General features: G+C 41.6%; 1 protein-coding gene across 5 annotated transcripts in view; it reads right to left on the minus strand.

Moving 5' to 3' along the window:
• The window catches only part of AIG1 (androgen induced 1), a 127,480-nt gene extending 109,613 nt beyond the window's left edge, over nucleotides 1–17,867 (minus strand). For 4 of the 5 annotated variants that reach the window (XM_059832928.1, XM_059832922.1, XM_059832915.1 and 1 more), the window contains exon 1: nucleotides 17,716–17,867. In XM_059832928.1, the coding sequence (XP_059688911.1) occupies nucleotides 17,716–17,856 (141 nt within the window). In that variant the 5' untranslated portion in view covers nucleotides 17,857–17,867. Of the gene's footprint in view, nucleotides 1–4,973; nucleotides 5,012–17,715 lie in introns of those variants that run through there. The other variant, XM_059832936.1, reaches the window with a different exon arrangement.
• Between the last annotated feature and the right edge of the window lie 250 nt (nucleotides 17,868–18,117).

Raw genomic sequence — 18,117 nt, forward strand, 5'->3', positions numbered from 1 at the left:
GCTCTAAGCTTAAAGCTCAAATCAGATAAATGACTTAGGATGTAGATTTTTAAATGATAAAAATTTGAAAGTCATTGTCATTTGATTACAGAGTAAAATGGCACCTACTCTCAAAATTAGGTGTACCTGGAAGCTATCTACTACCTCTAACTGGCATTCTACAGAAGCAGATACACAACCTTATCTGAGTGTAAAAAGCAAAGGTAGTCTTCCAGTGCTGGGTCCACCGCAGGACGAACCAAGCAGTAGCGCAGAGTAAAACAGCTGACACTAAAACTGACTCTCTGACTCTAGAAGTTTGTTATTAGGGTTCACTCATGCCTTTTTGATATTCCTCTAACAGACAACTTTACCTCTTCAGACTTTCTTTTCAGACCAGTTTTCTTTAATTAAGTCAAAGACCTTTTTAGGCCACATAGCTGAAAGAGATAGTAGGGAATTATTCAGAAAAGACTAATTTCATGCTCTGGGATGGGAATGTGAAAAATGTACTTACTATAAAACATGCTTGGGAAACATTCTTGTGAGAAAAAGAGTAAAACCATAAACCCTTATTCTACCCACAGAAAAGTGTTAATTAATGAGATGACTGAAAACTGTAAACATAAAACATAAATCTAAAGAAATATAAAACCCAAAAGAGTTTGTGAATTAACTTGACCCATGTTCCACTTCACCACATGAATACAGAATCACAGAATCACAGAATCACTAAGGTTGGAAAAGACCTGTAAGATCATCAAGTCCAACCTTTTTAAAAAAAAAAAAAAAAAACACCACAAAACCCAAACCACAACACACCAAAAAACCAACCCACCCAACACCACACAGCACCATGCCCATCAAGCCACATCCCACAATGCCACATCCACACGCTCCTTGAATACCTCCAGGGAGGGTGACTCTACCACCTCCCTGGGCAGCCTATTCCAATGTTTCACCACTCTCTCAGTAAAGAACTTTTTCCTAATATCCAGCCTGAACCTCCCCTGGCGCAACTTGAGGCCATTTCCTCTTGTCCTGTCACTCGTCACTTGGGAGAAGAGACCAACACCCACCTCTCTGCAACCCCCTTTCAGGTAGTTGTAGAGAGCAATAAGGTCACCCCTCAGCCTCCTCTTCTCCAGGCTGAACAACCCCAGTTCCCTCAGCCACTCCTCATAAGACTTGTGTTCCAGACCCCTCACCAGCTTCGTCGCCCTTCTCTGGACACGCTCCAGCACCTCAATGTCTTTCTTGTAGTGAGGGGCCCAAAACTGAACACAGTATTCGAGGTGCGGCCTCACCAGAGCCGAGTACAGAGGCATCATCACCTCCCTGCTCCTGCTGGCCACACTATTTCTGATACAGGCCAGGATGCCATTGGCCTTCTTGGCTACCTGGGCACACTGCTGGCTCATATTCAGCCGGCTGTCAATCAACACCCCCAGGTCCTTTTCTGCAGGGCAGCTTTCCAGCCACTCATCCCCAAGCCTGTAGCGTTGCCTGGGGTTGTTGTGGCCAAAGTGTAGAACCCGGCACTTGGCCTTATTGAACTTCATCCGGTTGGCCTCAGCCCATCGATCCAGCCTGTCCAGATCCCTCTGCAGAGCCTTCCTACCCTCAAGCAGATCAACACTCCCTCCCAACTTGGTGTCGTCTGCAAACTTGCTACTTTTTGTTGTATATCCCATGTCCTCCTTTCTTTTATATATAATCGTAAGTACATATACACATATTCTCTCTTATGTATCTCAAAACCTTTGGGCTAGGGTTGCCATTGCCTTTTTTCCTGAAAGAAGGTGATGCGCTCCGCAACTATGAAAGCTGGACATCCTCATGGGCTGCCCCAGCTGTACGACCGCAGGCTGTGTTTACAAGGAGGGAGAGGAAGGCATGCAGCCCGACCCCACTCTCCTGCATGAAGGCAGGAGCCCTGGAACCAAGCGGCAGGCTGCCTGTAGGCAGGGCTTGGCTGTGAGGCCTCACGGATCTGCCCACGACTGCCCCGTCTCCCCCCAGGAAGAAGAGGGTGAGCTGCACAAGACTGCCCCTTGGCCGAGTCGCGCCTGTGGGCCACCACTCGAGCACTGCTGCCAACCAGCAGCAACGAAACAGGGCCCCGACACACAAACGCCAGTGGTACCTAGGCGTAAGTGTTTACATAACCACAGACTACAAAATATGCTAATAAATAAGGGCACAGAAAAAATTCAGGATCAGGAAGGCTGCCAGAACGTGTGCCTCTCCACAGCGTGCACACAGCCACCTCAGCCCAGCTTTTGAGAAGGGCCCTTCAGGCAGAAAGGCCAAGCTCAGGAAAACAGGGCCTTGATCCATGAGGATCCGGGACTGGCAAAATACTGACGGTACTTCTTTGCAATCTCCTTCACTGCAACTCACTGATCCTTCATGAATTTTCCAACAAATAATGCATATCGGAGAAAAAACTGTCCAGCACAGTGAAGCAATAATCCACGGACATGAAACACATTTCTCATTTCTCTCCCCATTCAACTCCACAGCTACATGAAGACAGCAGCACAGTAAACAAGTCTCCTCCTCCTCAACACACTTCAAGTCATTCTTCCCACACACAGCTGCCACTATCATGCATATTTCAAAGCCTCCATCTGGGCTTGACAACTGTACCTTCCTTCCTTCCAGCCAACAGAAATACACGTCCTACTCAAACAGGCATGGATGGTATTACGCTGTTTATTTCAGAAAAGAAGCTGTTCCACAAGTAGGTCATGTGGGTGGAAGCCCCCATGATAACCTACATGTTCACCATGTAGGTTAGAGCTACCCTACATTTATTTTTCCCTCTTTCCAGCTAGAAACTATCTCCAGGCAGCATGTGAGGATTCATGGTACATGTCCAAGCTGCTGAATGCCTGGTTCTTATGGATAAACACCATACGCAGGATTAACTTCACAGTATACAGCCAGCAGGTTCAACATTTCCCAGAGGTTCTTCATTTGTGCCCCATGTGCTACACAGTGCAGGTACACCTCCTTCTGCCCAGAAATATGGCAATAATCCCCACGGCTGTTGCAGACTGAGGATGCCCTGAACTCAGCACCCACAGGGGCCAGATCTCCGGTCTGGAGCCTCCTCTTTTTCTCCTGAAGGTCAACTCTCCCTGCTGCAGCTATCCCTCTTAATGCTCTCTCTCCCTGCTGCAGCAACCACCCCCTGCAACCGTGGCAGCAGCTTACATTCTACCATTTAAATAGCTGTGTCTCTTCCGTTCTCCCTCATCAGCAGCCTGGACTCAGCTCACCCTTCCTATACCATCAAATGCACCTTCCTACATCCACCATGCAAACAAGCACCCTGCCTCTCCCCGTCTCTTGCTCTGCAGCAGCTGGGCAGGCATGGGTTGAGGACAGTGTCTGTTGCAACACTGGGAAGGGCTGAGGCCAAGATAGGATATGGCTCTTATCTTGGAGAGCAGAAGAAGGTGGGGCCAAAACAGGAGCCATCATGGAGTCAGTTTGCTCCTGCTCCACCAAGGGGTAGCACAAGCCTTCATTCACACCTGATGGCAACGTCCACACACTTCCCATCTCTTTGTGGATAGCACTAGCAGCAAGTGAGTCACGGGGTGAGACAGGGCAGACTGGAGGTGATGTTTGATTATCTGGACAGTCCCCTGTAATAGCCAGTCTCAACTCCAGCCCCACCCCACCCTGCAAAAACCCCCAAAGGCTGAATAGGAGTAATCAGTGAGCAGCCTCTGTCCCACAAATCACCTCCTGGACCACCTGAGATTAACAAAGTTTTAACATACAGATTAAACAACTAAGATAATTCCTTAAGGATTTTAATGACTTCAATGTCCAGCCAATTTCCGTGTCTTGCATGCTGGGCTTGCATTTGGTTTAAACCATACCTCTCTGCAGAGAGATGTTGTGAGACTTAGTTAGCTAGTATTTCCTAAGTGCTTTGAGATCTTGTAATAAAAGGTGCAATGGCACTACAAACAATTTTACTCTTAGTAAGATAATTGCTACCAGGATTTATTAATTTTGTCCTAAAGAGAAATCAGAAGATCTCCATCTACGTGTGCATTGCTTCTTTCTTGGAAGATGGAGAACGAAGGAGATGGTACAAAAATAAGTATCCATGAAGAGAACAGACAAAGTTGGCTATTTGGAATAGGCACTCTTCAGCTGTTTATACTATTTACTTATGTGTTCTTTTGGGAAGACCACCAAGGAGGAAAACTGCAAAGCAAACACCAGGGGAAACATACTTTCCACACAGAGTATTCATTCATTTTAGGTTATATGGAAAGAGATGTGACCTAGATCTTCTGCCACTTTGCAGCTACTACCTGTCTTCCTACTTTAACAGCATTTCCAACAAACTGAGATATGGCCTTAATTTTCCTTAAGCTGATCATACAGGTTTTAAAATTTTTCTTTGATATTTGTCATAGTGCTTTGGAGGTCACCCAGGCATTTTATGCAGACTGCTGGTACACTTAATCATTTCAGTGGCTTCCTGCAGTAAATCAGGAGACATTATATTAATAAAAGATGGTGCTGTTCCAGGTCTGATTCATAATGCTGAATCCCCATCTACCTGGCTTAAAAAGAGTCCTTTAGAAAGGTCAGTTTACTCTATGGAATTCTGAATATCAAGGACATGTCTTCTGTCACACAAGATATATACCCTCGAGGCCAGCACCCTGAAAGGTACAGAAGACACTGGAGTGATTCAGAACGAGGGCTCATGGCTGTCTGCACCACAACCTAGCCAAGAACACCCTGTCTGAAAATACACCAAGATATGGGCACACCACGCAAATAAGCATCTCATAAAACAGGTTTACCTCCATCACTGCACTGCTTTGTCTGGCAAACACTGTTCAGTCACATTCATTGAGCACAAGCCCCAACACAGGCAAAATAGCAGGTCTAAGAGGGAAAGATTGGCCAAAAATGGACTTTGCTTGTACCATATTATTATTTTTTATTTACTTCTTCAAAATACTTATTAATCCCTGCAATCAGGATGTACCTAATAAAAAAAAAAAAAGAAGAGATTAAACAGTTGTTTTCTGGATTTGACTTGTTATCACCCTCCCAACTTTCACTTTTACATTTCAGTTTGCTTTCACTAGCTCTCACAGCACAGGTACAATTCCTATATAGTAGAGGTAACATTTATGAATAAGTCGCAACTTTCAGTATTATGTTGCTATCATGACATTGGTCTTGCCCTTGCTAAAGGAAAATAAAACAAGCTTTCAATTAATACAGCTGGCAAAATATTTCTGAATAACAATTTCTCACTGCAATGGCTGATTCCTTTGTAATGTAATTTTGTTCAAGTATCTTAAATAAGACCATCCAATGTTTTGTTTTCACTTCGTCAGTCCAACTGCACTGAAACCATGAATTTGAAAAACTTCTTCTAAATCTTTTTTTCCCCCAAAAGAAATTGCAAGATTGACTTTTTCTTCCCATCTGGAACAAATTCATAATTTCTAAATTTACAGTCACACCAGAAGAGACATTAAAGAAAAAAAAAACACAAAAAAAACCTTCAATACTTTAGGGTCTTACCTTGCAATGTGCTGAAAACTCTCATATTTCTAACTCACGTGTAGTGTGGTGTGGATACTCGGTATCACCCAGAACTGGAAGTCCGACCTCAACTCCTGTGCAAACTAAGCCCAACGAATGTGGATAATACAGAGAGAATACCTTCCCATTAGCTGCCAGAAGTAATGCCAAAACACCTCTGTAGATCAAGACCCTTGCAAGATCCACAGACCTTATGTGACATTTTATCACAAGGCAGTTGTGAGCATTGGTTCCAATGACATGCCACGCAGATCAAACCCCGTGGTAGGGCCAGACTCCCTGCAAAAAGTGGTACTGAGACCAAAGTGCTCCCACCAAACCACCACGCCCAGCCCGCAGCCCACCCCTGTGCTGGGCACAGAAAGGCTAACCAGACAGGCTACAGATCCTAGGTGGGTCATATGTTGAGCACTCCTTGTTCCGGCCATCACTTGATTATTTGGCTGACGTATCTTAAAAGACATTCTTGAATCTAAACTACCTAGTCCAGTCAGAATTTTATTTGTATCAACTTACAGTTTAGCGACCTGATTTTACACTTCTGGTTTTGTATATGCCTACTGGGCATGTGTTCAGCCCTGCTACTGGTTGCATGTGGGGGCACGGAGCCATGGCAGGCTCGTCTCTATCAGGCTACCGTATTTGGCAACCCCTAACAAGAATGAATGTGCTTCCATGTAGGTTTGAGTAGAAAGTTACCACTAAAATGCAGATTTCTCTCTTCCCCTACTTCTAAATTGCAACAGGTGTGTCTACATGCACTCCCAATCCACCCACACAAACAAGGAATAAGTACTTATAAATGTTCACATGAAAAAAAAGAAAGCTTCTTCTATTAACCACAGTAATTGCTGACAAGCTAAGCAATGTTTAAAAATATTTTTGTTAATCTCACTGAATAAAGCAGATTTCTAACCTCACAATGACTACTATAAGTTTTCTTATTAGGAAATAGGAAATACAATTTAAATCATTTCAGCATCTCATTTAAAATATATAAATTACAAAAAAAGAAAAGATAGAAAATGTCTGAATACTGATTGCTGATTCCATACATTATTTTGATTTTTCAACTTAAACATCAATTTCTATCAAGGACCTGCTTCTGAATTGGAAAATTTATCCTAAAAAGGTGAATGGCAGACTACCAAAAAGTGACAAGATTTTAACACCATAATAAATATTACGATCTTGATTCATTATGCTTAACACTTATGGGAATTTTTTCCTGTAACCAGGATGCTTAAAAACTTGTTCAAAAACAGAAAGCAAAGCTAAGAGTCTTATGTAATGACATCATTCCAAAAGTGGTTTCTTTAAGGCTATCACCACATGAAAATCAAGCTTTTCTGATGGAAGATGACTGATTCTTCATTGCTTTGAGTCTACACAGGGTGCTTTAAAAAGACAAGAGAATGACACTGTATTCTCCTGGTCAAGTATTTGGGAAGGACAAGGTAAAGATACAGAAGACAACATAAGACAGTGAATGCACTGGGAGAAAAGACAGGATGTGTGAATGGTGGGAAGATAGCATAAGGAGTACTGTGGGGATAAGAAAAGCAGCCCTAGACAGGAAAGCACAGGCTTCTGGAAGAGGACTGGGTGTGCAGTTGGAACTGAGATACAGAACTGAAAGATGATGGAAACTGTGCTGGGTAAGAAAAGATCAGGAGGAATGGGGAAAGGGATGTTGCACAGGTGGGTTCCTATAAGGAAAAAAGGGCAGAAAATATAGCAATAGCTAACAGCAACCTGTAACTGAGGAGCCTGACTGGGTGATAAGGGGCATGAACGGATCAGGGCAAAGTGGGAGCCAGCAGTGGATGAACAGAATCATCCCTTGCACACCCTCAAAGACATTCATGTTTTGCTTATATGTTGTACGTTGAATTTTAAAATCAGGAAGTTCAGATCCCACAGGCTCAAATCCCCAAAGTAACAAAAGGTCCCTCCACCCACCCTTTTCTAAAATACATCCCCATAAAATACATCTCTTATTCTTAACTCAGCCTTATAATTAATGGGGAATAAAACAGTTTTGAATTAATTTGGGAATATCATTTTAGTAGTTTCTGCCCCAAACCATGAGAAAAAGAAAATAAAACTTAGCTTCAAATGCCATATGACTTAATAGCATACACTATAATCTCTGGAAATTCAGAGGTGTTTAGCTTCTGGAATTATACTGGCATTGAGTCAAGGAGATTTGAATACTAATCTTCTATAATCATATGTTAGAATTAGAAACGATCATTAGCTTCCTAATAAATAGGGGAATATCCCTTTCTAGCCATGGTAGGTCATGAGACAGCTGACCTGAAAGCTGTCTGCTCTCTCTTGTTAGCTAGAGTTCTTTGACACTCAAAAACTTAACAGCGTCTGGTACCTCAAACCACTGTAATTTTCTATCCATGGTTCATTAATTGGTCACCTAAACTGACTTCAGTAGTAGCATGCCAATTTACTCTTAGATGTGCACAGCGTATGGAAAGACTATAGAACAGAGTAGATTTTATGAACAGTTTGATATTTTCAAATTATGTGCAGCATAAGTAAATAACTATTATGTCAAACATGTACACTAGGATGCACATCCATCTCCAAACACCCCAAATCCCTTTCAGCCTCCTGAACCTCCAGTTTAACAGTACAGTGCTGAGCAGCAGGTCCACACAGTAGATGTTTCCTTCATGACTCACACATTCTTAGGACTCACTTCCTGGGACCTACAGGAATGCAGGTAATTGTGCCTAATGCACACGCAAATTCGCAGTTCTTGGAACACAGCTATAACGTGTAAACTCAGGTCAAGAAAGTTTTCACAGCGTGGAGTTTCCATTTGTTTGTAAGCTTAAGTGAACGGCAAATGAGGACCTCTGCATCAGTCAGTGCATACGGCTTCTAAGGACAAAGTTATGCTTCCCTCGGCTGAGCAGAAGTGTGCGAAGCCAAACAAGTTACGTGCAGGGAAGTGGTGCTGTGCCACCAGTGTGTGTGGGGGTTATGTGTGGGGAGATTGGGTGGGTGTGTGGGAGGAAGAATTGGGGGTGAGGACAAGGAAGGGGAGGAGGTCTGAGGGAGTTAACACACGCTGTTTTAGTCTAGAAACACCAGCCACTTTGTATCTCCACCCCTTGTCTTCCCTCACTTTGTCCTCATACCCGGCAGTCAAGCATCTAAATACCAGTTTGTTACAACACTAGGCTGATCAGCATGGTGCACTCTCTCCTACTCACTCCAGGTAGAAAGTGCTGTCCTCTACTGGATCTTCCTTTTCTCTCCCACCTTCTCTACTTGCCTCCTTTCCAGAGTGGAGCCTGCGCAAGCACTGGCCATAAACAACTTGCATCTTCTCTAGGGTCAAGGGTCCTATTGCAGTGCCTCAGGATCACACAGATACGCTAGCCTGAACATTAGCTATATGAAATGTTTCCACCACTTCAAACACAAGCTTGTTAGGCATCTCACAGAGAAAACATCCCTTTTGCATTCATGCATTTTATCAATTTATATAGCAGCATTTAAAGTCAGCAGCTTCTTTTTCTTCCTTTTGCATCTGATCAAGTACATTCAAGAACATATGCCACCTGTGCTCTGCATGTGGAACTTCCACTCCTACTGAATTCTAATAATACTAGCAATAATAAAAAATAACGATTTATTACTTATGTGCTGCCAGGACCAGAAGGCTTCAAGACACCTGATAAAATATATGTCAATAGAGGGGGGGAAAAAAAAGTAAATTTACCCTCAGGTACCCAAGGAACTAGGTTTAAAAAAATATACAGATACAGGCAGCACTGCCCAAAACCAAAAATGAGCCAACCAATTCCTAACAGAGTAAAATTGAAATTCTCTGTGAAGTCCCTGCACAACCAACTCAGTCTGAAGTGTCTAGCAGAATTTGTAGAGGTAAGCTTCAGTCCTCTTACATTGTTTCACTTAAACTAATTCATTGCAAAAACCAACCACCCCTTGTGCTTTGCTTTACAAGTTTGCAAGGAATTAGCAAAGGATTTGACATTCTGCTGTTCTGCACATTCTACTCTAGTTTATCTTTACCGGGACGCCTAATATTCAGCTAGTGAAAATCCAGTGGTACTAGTTTTGTTTTAAGCTATACTGTAGAGGGTCCTCAAGCACTTTGAACCAACTAACCTGACAGACAACTGCAGCAAAAATATCTGAGCTATGTCAGCTGCACACAGATTTAAGTGGAAATTTTTATACAACTGCACCCTTTGGCAAGCATTTATTTGGAAATCTTACTGTAAACAGGATGCTTGCAAGGGCAGTGTCAAGACAAGACATTCAGGGTATGCAACTAGAGGCATTCAAATGTTGCTTCCAAACTCTCTAGGGAAAATCACAGGGATTCACCTAAGTTGCCAGAAGGAGCCTTCATACAAATGACAATCAGGTTCTTATTTTCTTCTAGCATTTCACATGAGCTTAACCTGTTTGCAACCAACAGAATCTCTGAATTTTGCAGTATACTGAAAAAAACCCCAAGCAGCAATGGCAACTATATGCCAAGACAGTGTAAAATGTCCTGAGGTAACTGGCAAAATGCTGATGAAAATCCTCTAAATGCTTAATCACAGTTCTAATTGGGAGAGGGACTTGTTTTTAAGTCTTATCAAAACATGTTTATAAATTTTAATTTTCTTTAGTTTCTTCCTCTCTGAGAAGGCTAGAAGTTTTACTTCAGCTTCCAAATGATTTTGTTTTTTCTTCAGACTTAGGTTAACTTTTCCGTCCGCTAAAGTTAAACACAGCTTTTTCAGTGGCACCAAATTTAACTATGTTGAGTTGAAAAAATCTTGCATCATACATAGTAAGAGTAACAGAACAAAGGCTGTAAGGCTTTGAAGACTAATAACAAATTCAGAGCTTTGGAAAATATGGTATGGAGAAAATGTATTTATTCAAATAAATGCAAGTAAATAAGGCAAAATTTGCAAAAGCTTTCATTAGAAGGAGGAAAGCTTTTCATATTCACCCACTCAAAGAGCTAACAAGGAGTTTGTGCTTCACTTGGATCTTCAAAATAAGCTAAGGCATTGTCAATTTTGTTTCTACCTCATATGGCATATATATGCCTGGACATGCAAGGTAAGAGGACCAAGCCTCAGATTCAGGTACTTAAAAGAAAAAAACGTACATTGACAGGAATTTTATGTTTTTCATGTGTGTATTGCGAGCGGTAACATCACTCCTGTTTCAAATATAGAAATGACCAGTGTGAACTTACTACACACCAATATTTGTTTCACTCTTGAATTCTGCAGAAAGCATACAAACCTGGCATTGATCTTTTTAATATTTACTCACTGGAGTTGCATTAGCAATTAAAACTCCAAATGCCAATGAATTCTCCACCCATGCTGAACTCCTCCCAACATCAGAGTCTATACTAAATTAGTGCAATTAGAAAAATGTTTTCTAAATATCGTGTTAGGATAGGCAGGCACTGACAACTCCAATTATTAAATATGGAAAGTTGCAGCACAGAAAAGACTGCATGTAATGGAAGGAATCTGAGATACTTTTCTTTTACTGTTTTGTTCAGGTAAATACACACTTGGCATAATCCACTGTAATGAATCTAATTATATCATGTTTAACACACTGCAGAATTGCTTATTTTTTCAACTTTATTACATTTTACTGTGGTTTTACTTGCTTCAAATCTGCAAACTTACTTCTGTGGAATGTCAGGGGTTTGTAATTTCATAAAGGTTTCTTTTTGCTATTTATAGGTTTAAACAACTTCATATTTTGTTGTATGGTGACATACTGGCACATTTGAATCTTCCGATAATCGATTTTTATCATGTGAATGTTTTCCCATTTTCAGATAGAGTGATCAAGTTTCTTTTTTTTTTTCAGCCTAAGGACAAAACAAGTAACAACCCACATGGACTTCTATCCTACAAGTCTTTGTAGATCCTCAGGTTGATGTAACTGCAAAGATTCAAGGGGAATTTGATTTTTATTAAAAATGTTTTTAATTTAAAACACTAAGTTTGCAATTTTCTATATTAGTTAAGAATATTATTTGATAGGTTATATAGGTCTTTACTACAACTTAAGAAGGTCGATTTCACAAAATTTATTTCTTGGTATAAGCTTATATGGCCTCATTAAGATAACACAAATGTAATGTCAAAAATACATCAATTAAGTATTTTGTTATATACTTATATTCACAACAAACTAGGACAACTCAGAACCCCAACTTTGACTTCAGCATAGAACACTAGCATAGAACACTAAAATAAAACACTAGATGTGTTGTCCTTGTTTAAACTAATTGATTAAAATATTTAACAATTTCACCATACGAAGGCATATAAGATTATCTGAGTTATCCTTACCACTATAATGAAATTGTAAAGAAAATCATTCAACTGTAATGCAGTGTAAATAGGATTTTTTTTCAAATGGGAACAGAAAGACTACTAAACCAACTTCTTGAAGTTGTCATCATTTGAAATTGTTCTGGCAAAACTCCACAGACTTTACACTGGTTTAAAACATAGCACTGTTACCTATCACTTACATACTCCATGTTATAAAATAATATTGCTGACATTAGTTAAATCTATCATCATATTAAGTGATCCCAATTTGTCCTCTATTCCACTCTCCTCCTTTCCCCTGCCAACCCTGCTGCCAACACAAATATTTCAAGACAGCCATAACCTTCCTAAGAATTCCCAAATTAAATGTTCAACATATTTAAGTCCAATTGTAAAATAAAGACATGCTAATGCAATGTGAAAATGGCACTCTTCAACGTAGTGCTCAAAGTCCACTCAACTTGTAACAGCGCTACCAAAAGCAAAAGGAAAACAAGGGTCTATGAATAAGAAATGGTGATACTATTACATTTTTATTACTGCATTGACGGCACTATACATAACTGTTTCTCTGACATGTTTACAGCCTGAGAGGGAAAAAGAAAGCTCTAAAACACACTCTTATTAAAAGGCTCCCTTACGTATATTGTTGCCTTTTCTCTCAAATACATTAAGCACCATTAAGAAACCTCACCTTGTTATTCATAAAAAGCAATCCCTTACTTTCTTCCTCTGTAAACTGATAAACACCCCGTTGACTGTAAGAACACTGAGATATTTAGATATGGTGATGAATTACCTCTGGGAGTAATACATAATAATATTTTACACTTCTGAAATCTTTTCACCTAAAAGCCATAAAATACTTGACAAAGGTGGGTGAATATCAGGGTAACTTCACTGATGATAAAAGAGGAAAGCAGAAGGTGAAATTCATTTTACTAAAGGAAACCCTGGAAAACCATCATAGCTATATTCCATAGAGTGTGGAACATGTTTTCACTTTTGCCGTAAGTTAGCAATGAAACTTGCTCAACTTCAGATACCATGCCAATGGCACAGTTTATTATTATTCCTTAATTCTGAATCTTCTGGCCTCTGACATTTTCTGGTCATCTTATTTCCTATCAGCATGACTAAATCCAAATTGAGCACAAATCACCTATAACTTTTAGCCATAATTTGTTAAGCTGCTATCTATTTTTTGTTGTCTAGTAACTGTATGTCATATAATTTAATAACTAATTAAATACACTAAATAAGTAAATGACAAATCCACCAACTCTAGTTTCTAGTCATACTGTTAACATGCTCCTCTGAAATTTTCCAAAGACAAGAAACAAACTAAGTTCTAATGACTTATTTAAACTTAATCAAAGTAAACCTAAAGGCATTTTCTGCAAAACAAATACAACACGTACTAGCAAAAAATGTGCTGGGAACAGAGCTTATACCTTTTTTTTTGTACAACTCAATCTGTCAGACAACATATAAAAGTTCATATACGACATCCTGCTATTTCTTTCGAAGGAATAATAAAAGTATAAGGCCAGACAAATTTATATATGAGCAAAATAAATTCCTCTCTAGCTTTGGCTGCCCAGAATCAAGTCATATGAATACCCACATTAACATTCTGTTATTCAAAATAGGACTATTAATCATAATCATAAAACATAACACTTGAGATTGCTTCCAAAAATCTAGCCTTACTTTCTGTCTCTATAACTACCCTGTTCAGCCTATCAGAAAGACCTTAAGATTAAAAAAAAAAAAAACCCCAAACAGTATTTTGTTAATATATGCGTATGTATGTGCAATAGTATCTTGGTTTACTCTAGCTTGTTTGAGGCATAAGGTTTTCACAGAAATTGCACAATGAAAATCAGAGACTATTTAGACCAGCACACCCCTTACTAAGAAGATACATACTTATTTTAACTCCAAGCTACTTGTCTGCTAATTATCACACACTCCCAAACACAAAAACTAGAACTGGTCTTCCTTCAGCAACCACAGGCTCCACTTTATTCCAGAATACAAACTCTATTTATTTTTGCCTGCTCTCACAACAACAGCAAGAGAGCCAAGAGAAACTGAAGAACAAGACTTAACCCCTGCAACAGCAAGGATCCTGCCATTTTAGACAAGTTGGTGCAAAAGATCCCTCAACAACAGGTGTGTGGTTGCAGTGTATGCAGGATGACCAAGTCATCTTTAATTCAAGTACTATTACCTTTAATTCAGCTACTTCAAGTACTTACAGAACTGAACAAACAGCAGCAAAGTAGGGAAAATTTCTGAGCGACTTACACAGCCGACAAACGTGTTGCAAAGAATCATTTTGTACTGGCACTATTTTCACCCTGACTTAACTTTCAACTATGACGCTCAACAATGAATGCATGGGTTGTGGTGCAGGACAGTGCAGCAATCCACTACTAAAGCACCAAATGGTTAATCTGAGTCTAGTAAAGGCAGCTATACAAGAAATTTTAGGCACATCTCTTGAAATATCTGGTCTGAATCCAGTTCTTTGCCGTTTTCACAGGAACTAACTTTGGGGCTTGGTTTGTATTGTGAGGCTAAATGAAAGCAGTATGTTAAAGTTTTGAACTAGCCTGAATGTTCAGTTCAATGACTTGATCTGCTGGGCCCACCAAGTGACCTCGGCAGCAACTCTTTACCTCTTCGTACCTCACAGTCTCCCACTCTACAAATGACAAAAAGGATACTGCTCATTTTTCTGAAGTGTTTTGGCATCCACAAGTACTAGGCAGGTATCTTTACCATCTTTTGAGTAAGCAGGATAAGTATCTACCACCTCTACATACCAGGGAGAAAGTCTGAAGTGGAGAAATGATTGTTAGTAGCGACAGTGAGGAGCATCACCAGTGTAATGGCAAAACATACTGCTAGTACATTGCATCATAAACCAGAAAAATGTTTCATTGACATGAGTGTTTTAGGGAATGTTGCCACCACAGTTACAACTGCAAAAAACCTCAGTCAGTCATCAGAATGACAGCGGTTAAAAAAGTAATCAGTTGTGCTTATTTTCTTTCTTAATTCAAAAGCAGGAGAGATTAAGCATGAATATTGGCATCCAAGAAAATCTTACTTAGGTACGAACTTCCAGAATATTACAGATGACAGGGATATTACAGTCTTTAGGTTTGTATTAAACAACTTCCTCTTAATGCTCAACTTTGGTTAAGAGTGTGAGAGCTGAAAGTCTACTGTTCAGATTAATGCAGACATTTAGAATACTGTACTGTCTCTTGTGTTTTAGGGTCCAAGCTACTAGTTTTTCATAATCCAATTCGAAATTATATTACCTGCAGATAACTGTAAATCATTTCACACAGCACCTCTGCAAAGCCAGCTACTTAAATCTCCAAGACATTTATTGATGCTGAGACTGGAAAGGAATGTCCCTTTACAAATGGACAGGTGAAAAAAAAATCCAAATTACTTTTCAGATTCAAGTCATAAATTCATTTTTCTCAAAAACTGGTAGCAGTTTTTGGAAACAAAAAGAACTTCTCTGCGCTTCTGTGATGTCAAAGATGAAATCTCTGCTTGTGGAGGTACAATCTGTAGCAAGAACACATGTCTGCCAAGACTCTGGCATTGATGATATTTTGTCTAGACAGCCTTTGAATGTGACTGACACGGGAACACCGCACATGGCTGAGGAAACTGAAACTCATGGAAGAGCTTTTCAAGACTTATTCAACATACAGTATTTTGGAAATGTGCCTAACATCCTCCAACCATGCCTCTTGGTATCCTCCTCAGGAATCTAACCGTTTTTGTTTCTTCAAGTCTCCCAGTTGCCCCAGGAGACAGAAAGATAGATTTGCTTACATAAGATGCTACCAGGGCCATTTGGACATAAGTAAATATTGTCAACGAGTGGAGAGGTTTATGTGCTGGCTAGTCACTGAGAAAGGCATTCAAGTCATTGAACTGTGTGTTATTTGGAAGGATTGAAGACTATAAGGAATTGCTAACCTTTTCTCAACTATTAGACTTCACTATGAGAAACCCATGACAACTATTAGCTAAAGGACAGGAACGACTAGCTGCAGTTGATAACTGTTCTAGACATTTTAGAAAGCACTACATATTTACCTTGACCTTTTGGGCCATGACAGAAGTAGCCTGAACCATCTGCATGCTTTGATGGGAAAGTCCACATGAACTTGCCACAGACAGCAGGCTGTAATTTTTGGGAAATGATGACTATCGTGTACTGTCAAATGTTATTTTCACTGTATGACAGCCTTAGTTCACTTAATCCTCAAGCAACTGTCAGGGCTAGGAGAACAGAGAAAAAGGTGAAGGAGACTCAAAGGCAGGATCATTGGCTTTTAGCTCTAGTTGGCTCACTTCCAATTCAACTGCCACTGAAGTCAACAGCTCCCCCCTAACTTAGTGGGACTTGACGCTAACTTCTATCACTTAACATTACTGACAGTATTATTCAGCAGCCCAAAAGAAAAAAAAAAATTAGAGTCTAGTTTGCCTTCCAGAGTTAAGATGCCCTTTTACAATCGCAGTAAAAGCACTAGTTACGGCTGTGGATCCTCACAGACCCAGCAAATTTTTGGCACCCAACACAAAAATTATCCCAGCTAAATGAAAATACAGTAGGTGCTTCTTCTCTCCAAATGAAATATGGACCTCAGTGAACCTTAGCTTAATCCTGATACAGAAATTTGCACACTTGACCTACCAGGTTAATAGTATTTGAGCTTAGTCTCCAAACTCACAAACTCAACCTACTGACTGGATATGAAGCGCATAGGCAATAGTAGCAATACTTGTGACTCTACAATGAGGTTCTGAGAGAGGTTTTATCACTGGGAAGCACTGAAATACTTCCATTTTGGGGCTTTTCTGTAACTCAGTAGGAACTGCAAAATTTCTCGCCTATTTACACTGTGGATTCAAAGAAAAAAACCCTATTTTGATCTAGGTACTAGGTGTAAGTCGGCTACCATATTTCTGAACCAGAACCCGAGTTTCTCCTCCCATCTCCTCTCTTCCTCCCACCCCCTCTCCTCCCACCTGCACTAGGGGAACAGTGTTGTGGAGGCAGCAAGGCTAGGAAGCTCAGGGCAAAATTAGCCCCTGGCCAGCACCTGGTGTCTTCTAGCAGGCCAGCATTCTAGTGACTGTTGCAGATCTGGACCCTTATGAAGAAAAGTGAAATGAAACCTCTTTTGTTTCGTAGGCTCGTTTATGGATTTGCAACCAAAACTAACTGGATCCGGCAAGTGGAGTTGCCCAGCATTTTTGTGTCACTCTCACACGCTTGCACCAGTCGGGGATGGATTCCTCAGATGGGCCAAATGGAGCAAGATGTTTTCTATTTTGACAGCACACGGGAGCCAAATGCTGGGACCAGCAGGTTCTGGTGTTTACTGTCAGCCATTAAAAAAGGCGAAACACAGCCTAAGCTCTGCGGTGACAGGACGTCAGGCGCACCGTCCCTACGGCCGCTTACAGGCAGCAGCCCCTCGGCTTTGTCCGTGTCTCTCTCCGTTCCAACCACCCGGCTCCGCTGCCGCCGTGTCCGGCTGGCTCCTCTCACGGCCGGCCCTGGTGTCACAACATGTCGCCGTCCCCGCTTTAAGGTCACCTCATGGCGCTGCCGTCGAGCAGGGCCGCCGTCTCCGGGGGCTCCCGCGCGGGGCCGCGGCCGTTCAACGGGCAGCCTGAGGGAGGGGGCAGGGCCACGGGCGCCGGGGACACTTACCAGGTCTATGAAGGTCAGAAATTTCCAGCTGCCTCCATAGGTCTGATGCGCGGGCATGTCAATGGCCTTGTAATTGCACAGGATGGAGCAATAGGACAGGAGGATGGCGGCGCGCAGCACCTGGCAGGGCACCAGCGCCATGTTGCACGCTGCGCCCGGTCGGCCTCCGCGGCGGCGGCGGGCTGCGAGCCAGCGCGGGGTGCACTTCCGTGTGTGTGCGCGCGTGTGTGTGTGCCTGTCTGTGCGCCTCTGTGTGCGCGCCCGTGCGGGCGGGACTCCCAGCGCCCCCGGGCCGGGCCGGGGCGGAGCGGAGGGGCCGCGCTGCGCTGCGCGGCGGCGGGTGGCAGCGGCGCGGGGCAGGCGGGGTTGGAGAGGTGGTTGGCGGCGGCGGTGCCGGCGCTG

The sequence above is a fragment of the Gavia stellata genome, chromosome 2 (genome assembly GCF_030936135.1).
Source record: "Gavia stellata isolate bGavSte3 chromosome 2, bGavSte3.hap2, whole genome shotgun sequence".
Classification (NCBI taxonomy): domain Eukaryota; kingdom Metazoa; phylum Chordata; class Aves; order Gaviiformes; family Gaviidae; genus Gavia; species Gavia stellata.